The sequence below is a fragment of the Corylus avellana genome, chromosome 1, assembly GCF_965113065.1.
Source record: "Corylus avellana chromosome 1, dhCorAvel1.hap1.2, whole genome shotgun sequence".
NCBI lineage: Eukaryota > Viridiplantae > Streptophyta > Magnoliopsida > Fagales > Betulaceae > Corylus > Corylus avellana.
The window spans coordinates 8,851,136-8,861,053 of NC_142490.1; the positions used below are offsets into that span (position 1 = coordinate 8,851,136).

Below are 9,918 nucleotides of genomic sequence, written 5' to 3' on the forward strand. Positions count from 1 at the left end.
TTTTTTAACGTAATTCTAATTGGGCCATAAAAAGGTTAACCTTTCTTTTTAAAGTTTTCTTCTCAAACTTTTCTTGTTATTTCTTTTTAAAGTTTTCTCGTCTAACTTTTCTGTTCAAAGTGAGTTTATCAATTGAAAAAAAAGCTTTTTTTTTTTTTTTCACCATCACTTCTTCCCTGTTGTCATTTAAAAGGAGGTTCACATAATATTGCGGATGAATGCAGTTTTTTGTATTAGTTTAAGCTCATTGTTAACATGGCGGGTTGCACAACCAAAGGAAAGGCATTGGTGAGACTTTGGTTTGCGTGGATTGGATTCTTATGTCTTTTTTCCATGGAAAAAAGACCACTAATGTTGTCTTGTTCTGCAGATTACTCCATCTGGGAGATCAATCTATGTCATTGCAACTTTGCAAGGCAAACTTCTATTAAAATAAATGTTAAAATTAAAGAATTTATGTCAAGATTGCTTAGACCTTTTACTGGATTCTTCTTATCTTTGAGTTAACATTTCTATACTCATTTTCTTATGCATTTCATTGCTTCAAAATGGACAACACGCAAATAATACTGTAAACAAAATGGTAGTTTGTAGAGGCGAGTCTTAGTGTGCCAAAGTTTGGAAGTATGAGTGCAAATGGGGTGATAATTAGGACTAAGTGGAGTTTATTCTTTTTTTTTTTTTTTTTTCTAAACTTAGGTTAATGATGATTTATTTGGTTTTGCATATGAAATTATGGTAATTTGAATCGAACATCTTGGTATAAGTGTTTTAATTTTTAATTTTTATTTTAAAAAGGCAAGTACAAAGAGAGAAGGAAAATGAGAAGTATACATTATACATCAAATACAAAAATGGGTGGACAATGCATGAACACTTGAAATAACCTGTACATTGCAAATATATCTTAAAAAGTATTGGAAATTGGCGAAAAATTGATTGGGCCCATTTTGAATCTTGGCTCACCGGCTAAAAAAAGATTGTCATAATCTGTGGTTGGATGTGGCAATCCAAAGTTGCAACTGCCTATATACACAACAATTGCAACGGCAAGCAAGCTTGAAAGTCATAACGAGGAAGAGCACACTGAAATTAGCTGGATCAGAGCTGCTTAAGCGGAGCACCACCACAATGTTTGGCAAGAGAGGTACTTGGTGAAGAAGGCATGTAGGACACGGCAACATGGTCTACAACAAGATATGAGATTCTCCACATACAAAAAAATAAATAAAAAAAAAAAGAACCAATTAGGAAGATCCATTCAAAAAAAGGTTAAATACCTTTTGCCCCCTCGTGGTTTAACGACTTCATTTTGACCCACTTCAGTTTCAATTCGTATCATAAATAGTATCTCGCTTATTGATTAAAACCGAGTTAATACTCTCGTCCAACTTTTGTAAAAAAAATTGACCCAAGTCCACGTGGCCAAAGGATAAGATGACATGCGGTCATATGCTAGAAATTATAAAACTAAAAATACTGAAAATTATAAAAACATAATAATAAAAAAATAAAAAATTGAGAGAGACATCCGTAAATATGACACGTGGCAAAAAAGAAGCTGTTGTTAACTTGTTGGGACAGCGCACAAGTGAACGTGCAGGTGCGCCGGTTTGTAGTAGCAAACGAAGTGCTGGAGGCTGGAGACGAAAAAGGATGGTCAGCGCGTTGATGGTGAAGATTGTGGAAACAAAGTAAATCTGGCCTTTACGTTTCAGACAAAACACGAGAAAGGAGAAAAAAGAGAGAAGAACAAGTTGAAGAAATTAGGAAAAGTGGAAGAGAGAAAAAGAGGGTGGAGGCTAAATTGCCTAAGCAAACAAACAGTAAAAGAGAGAGAGACGGAGAATTCAGAGACACAACAGTGGTGGGGGATTGAGCATGTGCTGTTGCCTGTTGCCTGTTGCCTGTTGCCCTTTATTCTCTCTTTCGCCACCTCACTACACATTCCTTTCTTCCACCTTCCTCAGTTTTCACGTCAGGAACCCGGATCAACAGCAAACACCCTTTCCTGCACTCAATCGATTCTCCCCATTCACTCTGAATTTAATTTTTCCAACTTTGACCCACAAAGAAAGAAAGGCCAAAACTTTCCAGGATTTTTCCCAACAATTCCAACCCATCTGACCCAACCCCAACATCCCACAAAGCTTCCTCTTTTCTCTCAAAAATATATACATATTTCTGTCTCTCACAGAGATTAGAGATTGGAGATGGCATGCCCTGCAAACTCGATTGTCTACAATAACACCCTCTGTGCGTGTCCTCCGGGCCAGCTACTGAACCGCACGGCCAACAAATGCAGCCTACTGGTGGCCAACTCCACTATTTCCACCGACTCCGGCGTGAACTACGCCATAGGCTTTCCGATGACCCTCTTCGACTTCGACTCCATCAAGAAGTTCTCGCAGTCCCAGGCCATTTTCCTTGAGGCCACGCTGGTCATGCTGCTCTCCTGGCTCGGCTTCTGCTTCTTCCTGCGCTTCATGAAGCTTGGGGATGGCAGGACCCTCTGGTTCAAGATCAGGTGGTGGATTAGCAGATTGGACGTTAGCTTTTCCACTAGGCATTGGCTGGTAATTTTTTCATGTCCGCTAGCCGTTCTTATGAAAACTGCTATATGGGTTATCAAATTGACATCATTTTTCTCACAAATCAACTTGGTTCTTGAGTTATTTTGCTTATGGAACTTTTAATTACTCTGTTATCCATTAGTGATTCTAGGAAATGGGCTCTGTGTATTGCTAAATTTACTTCATTATGCTGTTGTGAGGTATTATTTCACGCATCTCATACAATTTTCGATTCTGTAAAGGTTCCTTTTGCGGTTTTATTATACATCTCGATTCTCGATATATTATGAGAACCCTTTAACTTGTTCCATGTTCTTGTAATAGGGTGACCAGAAGGTAGTTAAGAAACGGAAGACAGAACTCGGTGGAACGTTTTCAATAGCAAGTTGGATACTTTTCATTGGTCTGTTTGCCGCGTGAGTATTTGATGTTATTCTTATTTAAACTAACAGTCACAATTTGCTGATGCGAGTTCAATGCATTTATGAATTGTATGTCTTTTTTTTTTCTTTCTTTTTTGGCCTGTTTGTCACATGACTTCAGATTGACTCGGCTTTTCAGTTCTTTCTCAGGTTGCTCTACCAGATAATTTCAAAGAGATCCGTTGAGGTGCACAATGTCAGAGCAACAAATGCACCTGACTTAGCCTCCTTCGTCAATGACATGGAATTTAATATAACCACCCTTTCTAGTATGAGCTGTTCAAACTTACGCCGTCTTGATACTTTGGTTACTGGGAATCCTGGCTTTATTGACCAAAGAGTTACTCCTCTGTCAGAATTTGCAAATTACTCGTGTCATAACACGAGTCAGGGACCAACTATAACTCTTAGGTGCAACCGTTGTAGACTCATCCAAGACGATTTGTACATTTCTTGGCAGTTCATTGATCTTCCTAATAATCCTGCAACTGCTGTTGGATTTCAATTCAACCTCACTTCTAGGAATCCAGATAATAAGAAACATGTGAGCTTTGTATGTGGAACGCTTAAGAATGGAAGCAGTTTTGATGATAAACCAGTTACATTCAGAGGGAGAGTTGCAAATGTATTGAAATTTAATTTATTTCCCCGAATTTATCTCAATCTACATAATCTAAGGCTCATCCAGCCTCTATTACATGAATTTCTCCCGGGTTCATCGTTTCATGAGACGAGTCAACTCCAAGCCTCCCTTGAAAATTCTAACGATGGAGTGATCAATACCACATTGTATGTAAACCTGCTCTCTGCTTATATTGTTGAGATCAACAATCAAAATACCGTGGGTCCAGGTAAGTAATATGCATCTTCTTTGCATCTATGGTCTATTCTTTGTGTGTGTCCTGTTTAGAATCTGATGATGGAATGATGCCCTTGTGTTGTTTTCCTACTTTGCAATTTCCCCCCTAATCATGTTTGGCACTACTTGCATTATATCCATGATGAAGTTATCAGTGTTGTTTTTTACTTGTGGTAGCTTTTTGGCAGTACTGCAAACAGGGTCAGTATTGAGTTTTGTATGTCAGCATGTTCTTCTGATTAATTTAGATAATGACTTTGTCTACAGAAATTTTATATTCAAAACTCTAGTTTGCCTGGGCTTTCCTCCGTGTGTTAGTTGATGGGTGCTTTGCATGACAGTGCCCCCCTCCCCCTTTTAATGTGGCTATCAGATTTCTTGAACCTGGACAAGGATTATTTGTAGCTTGAAAATAAGCTATATAAAGTGGTGCTTAAACTATTCCACGGTACTATTGAGTTTATTTAGCTCTAATAGTAATGGATGTGCAGACTTCTTACCCAAGTTGGTAGCATGCTCTCAAAAGACTTCAGTTAGATGATCACCCACTAGAGCACAGTTCTTCCTCATTTGCATATGTAATAGGGATTGCTTTTCCCCATAATGTTGCTTGTTGTAGCAGACATTTAAATTTTAAATTGTTTACTTAATTGACCTTATTTGCGTATGTAATAGGGATTGCTTTTCCCCATAATGTTGCTTGTTTCTTTGTGTGTGTGAGAGAGAGAGAGAGATTTAAATTTTAAACTGTTTACTTAATTGAGCTGTTTCAATTGATTTTTTTGGATAAGTAATTATGATATAAATCAAAAGCGCAGAGAGGCGCAACCCACATACACGGGAAGTATAAAAGAGAGCGTCTAAGAGGGAGAAAAATGAAAAATGAAATCAGAGAAGCTAATCCCTATAGGAGCTAGCCAAGCGGCCGTCCAGGAATACAAAGTAAAGAAGAAAAAATGAGTCAATTCCTCTATAGTCCTAGTGGAGTTCAATTGATCCTATGTCAATTTCATATTGTCCAGATCCTTTGAATGAACCTGTTTTGTGTGGTAGAAAGAAAGCTAATTAACCTAATAATATGCTTATTTTCACATCTTTTCGGTCTTTGCTTCTTACATTAAAAGATGAAGTGGTTGGACTGGGAAATGGGCAAGTGTTTATTTAGAGTGACCTTTTAATAACTACCTTAGTATTTTCTTTTATTGTAAAGGATAGATTTTTTGGTAAAAAAGCTCCACTGAATAGTATTTTTATGCAGCTGTGGCTGCTACTTCTCAAACCTGCTGTATTCTACTTTGTTAAATAAATATATTTAACATTTAAGTTATATTCATTATTTTACTTTGTTAAATAAATACATTTAACATTTAAGTTATATTCTTTTCCAATAATCTGATTCCATCTTATTTCTTTGACATGCAGTAAGCTTCCTTGCAGATCTTGGTGGTCTATATTGCATAAGCATCGGCATTTTTTTCTATCTTTTGGTGCAAGTATGATTCTTGCTCCATTCAGATTTTCCTTTCTTGATTAGTACCCTCTCTTTTTAGGATAAATCATCAAATTCATGAAAAAGAAAAAAATAACCCTTGTCTACTAAATTAAACCATGCATTGTTTATGTAAGAGAGCTGAAGAACAAATGATCCTCTTTTATTTATTTATTATTATTTGATAAGTAATAAGTAATGAGAGTAACAAACTAATCTCATTAAAGGTGTAAGGCACCTCTAAGTACACCGGAAGTATATAAAAGGAACCACCTAATTACGCTTGATCCTCTGATGTTCTAAGAACAATGCTCCAACAAAGTGCTCCATATTAAATACCACATGAAGAGATGAACTTTATTGCAGGTCCTGCTTTTGGGTTTGCTAGTGTGCACACCTAAGTGTGGTTTGGACAGGGGAAAATGCTGTGCTGCTAGTGTAGCACCGTGATAGTGTTGGAGTCATTTGTTTTTTGTGGTGGTTACTGAAAAGAAAAAATGGTGGAAATGGTGGCTGTCTTTGGGAATGATCATGATCTCATGGTGGTTGGGACATTAATAATACAAAATCACTACTTTTTTGTAATATGTTCAAAGGAAAATAAAATATTGACAAGGCGATATTGATTTGGACTTTTAAGAGTACAAATTTGCTGATTTCCATTGGTGTACATAAAAATGTATAATCTTTATCTTTTGTTATCATGAAAAGGAATGTAGTAGCTTCTATCTTGAGAAGTTTATTATCCTAAAATAGTTTTATTACTCTATTGCTAGTTGAGCTCTTATATTTATCAAGGTTCCACCTTTCTCCCAAGATGTTATAGGAAAGAAATCATTCGCATCGTTTTGCCCTATGTTGAATTTGATCAAGTCCTGATGAAGAAAACATTTCTGGTTTGTAGTTTGAGTACAGAATCAAAAAACTCCGCAATGAAGATAATGTTATGCGAATGATTAGAAAGCGGCGAAAGGCTCAAGATCACTGGGATAAAGTAATGTTGTCCTTATTTGAGGACATGTCTGTTCATTGAGGTTCTGTTTTACTGTCTTATTTGAACTGACCGACATGCATGCTACTTCTAACTAGTTGAGGAAATACGTAAAGTACACCTGGGGTTGCAGTACATTGGATGATGACTACAACAAGCCTAAAGAGAAATCAAGTTGCAATTGTTTTATGCTTCAACCAGTCCACAGAAATGGTTCATCACGCAAGCGACGCGTACCAAACAAAATGAATTCCTTCATTTTGAGCAAGAAACTCAGCTTGCCTAGTGAGGTGACGGTTTCTTATTTTCTTTCTGCGTTGAAGTTAATTTTCTTGCTTGAAATCTCTTGGAGGGCTCATTCACCCCCTCCCCTTTTTTCTACCCATGCCTTAACCAAATGACTATGATTACGCTTGTTAATATGTTTGAAAGTCTTTTCTCTTTTCAAAATTGAAACACTTTCCAAAAAATACTTATCAGATGAAACACTTTTTTCAAAAAACAAAATACAAAGCACAAAACACATTTTAGAAACTTCCCACACCTTCCTATTGGAATATTTTGAGAAAATACATGCTTATTTTTTCATGTATGGAGGCTGACTTGTTACTTATAAAAAATAAAAACATTAAAAAAATAAAATAAAATAAAATACAGAAGTGACCATGCAGCTATTTCCAACAAAGGGGAGGGGGTGGTCGTGTGGCCATCCCCCCGAGGATAGAGTCGGCCGCATGGCCAGCTGCTAACAGAGGAGAGGAGATGATTGCATGGCCACCCCCAATGAGGAGAGGGGTGGTTGTGTGGCAAACCCCAACGAAAGAGGGAAGGTGGTTTTGCGGTCACTCCTAATTTTTGCTATTTTTGGTTTTGTTTCTTTTGTGTTGAAAACACTTAGGAGATTTTTGCTTTTAATTTAATTTGAGGATTCTTTAGTATGCAATTTTGGATAGAGCACCTGACATGCTTTTCCCCATTTTGCATATTCTGATTCTAGTAACCCTCATATGACACAGACTATACAGTACTCTAAAGTACAATCTCCAATGGTTTCTACCAATGGTTGGCTTCTGGCTTAAGTTGTGGTTTCCCACATCGCCTGGGTATGGAGATGTGGTTATACTTAAATGTATACTTATACCCTTAATGAAAACAACGCGATTTAAAGCCGTAATGATCATGATCCCATTAGATCTCCGCAGTTAAGCGTGCTTTTGTGAGAGTAGTACCAGGATGGGTGACCTCTTGGGAAGTCTGGTCCGGGGGAGTCAAAGGCGGACAATATTGTGTGTTAATAGGGTGGGGTGTTACACAAGTATTGTCATCTTTCCCCATTTGAGGAAAAATAGGCAGCGAAAATAAGATGTACGGACCCTATGTCTGCCTGTTTTTGGAGATGGTTCAGATGACAGAACTGGGACTTATATGGGCTCTTGTTTGCTTAAAAACCTGTTCAGATCCATCCAGAAAATTACTTCTGATACCAAGATGAGGTCCTTGAATTATTAGTATGAGGGGACACCCTGCATGAAGAACAATGCAAGAAAAATAGTTTTTGTTTTTTTGGTGTTTTGGGGGTTGGGGGGGTGGGGTGTTGACAATCATGGTTATCTCGTCAAAATTTTAAAAATAATAATAAAGATAATAACAACAGTACATGTTTTTCTACTTTAGCATGACAATTAGAAGTACGAATAACTGACAAATCATTCTGGATCCATGCTTGGAAGTTGAAATATTAGGCTAAATTGATTATTTCCAAATGTCTACTCAATAAGGATAGGCACCAATGCCAATAGGTATTCCTGTTAATGGCAACTTGAATGCTTTCCCTCTAAGCATCATATGCTTCACAATCTGGGCAATGTAGTTGATAAATTTGGTTCTGATTTGTTTTCCCCGTTTTTATTATAGGGGAAATTATATTGATCTGAGGCATGTGTTCTAATGCTTATCTTTCATGCTTATATTCTCCAGCCTGTAAAATGTAAAGTTCTTGGCTCCACAGATAATGGGAAACAGCATTCTATTGGTTTATGTGAGGGAGGTTCCTCCCAGCCTCAAGCATTTTCTGTTGCAGATGATAATATCATTCCCCTGCCACCTACACTAGGTAAAACTAATTACTATAGTTTTGGTCAGCCTTCTCTTCTTTTTTCAAGTCCTGATTAGTTTTTGTTAGCACGTGTACTTTGAAGGAGAAATTTGGGGTAAACTGGCTGTTTTTTATATCTACTCATGTTTTTTCATTGAAAAAGTTCAGTATATTGTGATTATCTGTATACCATTGTAGATCTGAGCTATGTTTTGTAGAAAAAAAATTTATTTATTGAAAGACTTTATATTGTCTAATAGATATTGGTGAAGCAACACTAGTGATTCTACAAAATCTTTGATGAGGATTGTGTTTATTAGCTCATGTCACTTCTGATTGCTCAGTACACATACTAATCTGTTGCTTTTCCATTGCAGAGTTTAAGGCTGGTTCTGAAATGGATATGTCTGATATCCAGAAGAATCTCACAAGTTTGTACGAGTACAATGTCATGCTGAGGGAAAAGCTCCTAGCTGCTCAATCTTCGCTTCATTCTTTGGCTACAAAGTCATCATCTCCTGTAACAGAGAGCAAAACATAGCATTTAAGCAAGTAGGAGTCCTTGTAGTACCACATTACTCAGAATTCTGTCAAGAGTTCACCCAAGAATGCATGGAATTTTATAACCTTGGGAGGGAAAACTTTATGGGAATAATCATCAGATGACCTTCCTACATACAGACCAGACTTCAGCTTGTCATATCCAAGGCCACTGCTTGGTGAAGAATTGAAGAGTGGCTTGTGAAAGGAGGGGATAACTCCATGTGATGTTTCAGGCCTTGATATGATTGTTGTGGCTGTTGCTTTTTTTAATTTGGTAACATTCATGGATGGGCTGCAGCCTGCAGAATTGATCTTGATTGTTGACTGTTGTAATTGCAGAAGGAAGAGGCCCTGCGCCTGCAGCATGTTAACATGATTTCTGCCTTGTAATTGTTTCAGATTTTGGTTCTACATGTATGCATGCAGGAAAATGAACCAATCTATGTTGGCTTGGGTTATGGTGAAATGTGAATGTTCATTTACTTATACTTCTAATATGGTGTTTCTTAGATCACTTATTTATGGCAACATTGCTATATCATGGGACAATTTACGACCATTTCTTCCCTAAGACAACTCGGTATGAAGTAGGTTTTTTCGGAACATACTTTAGGGAATAGACAATTTTTGGAAGGCATTTGGTAGGCTGACGTTGAAACTTGAAAGGATTTTTTTTTGGCTTAGGACATGAAGAGAGACTGCAAAGGTTGACTGCAAAAGAAAGAACACTAGCACATTGTTAGGAGGAAAAAACTTCATCATCACCTGATGTTCACCAAACAATTCCTTGTTTCAGCCTAGGTATGTGTTTTTTTTTTTTTTTTTTTTTTTGGGAGGGGGGGGGAAAAGTCCACGTGTCCCCCTTAAACTACCATCTAATTGACAATGTCCATTCCAAATTACCAAAACATTGTCAATGTCCCCTCAATGACGAAACTACCCTTAG

At 37.2% G+C, this 9,918-nt stretch overlaps 1 protein-coding gene across 2 annotated transcripts; it reads left to right on the forward strand.

The window, feature by feature from the left end:
* Positions 1-1,616: 1,616 nt before the first annotated feature.
* On the forward strand, positions 1,617-9,458 carry LOC132170505 (uncharacterized). 2 transcript variants are annotated; one of them, XM_059581505.2, is made up of 8 exons: positions 1,617-2,576; positions 2,898-2,989; positions 3,146-3,846; positions 5,277-5,347; positions 6,248-6,337; positions 6,433-6,624; positions 8,343-8,447; positions 8,807-8,897. In XM_059581505.2, exons 1-7 carry the CDS (start codon positions 2,214-2,216, stop codon positions 8,445-8,447), a joined length of 1,614 nt encoding a protein of 537 aa, XP_059437488.2. In that variant the 5' UTR covers positions 1,617-2,213; the 3' UTR covers positions 8,807-8,897. The 2 variants fall into 2 exon arrangements, with proteins under 2 accessions (XP_059437488.2, XP_059437487.2); XM_059581504.2 differs by having other exon boundaries at positions 1,619-2,576; positions 8,312-8,447; positions 8,807-9,458.
* Positions 9,459-9,918: the final 460 nt, after the last annotated feature.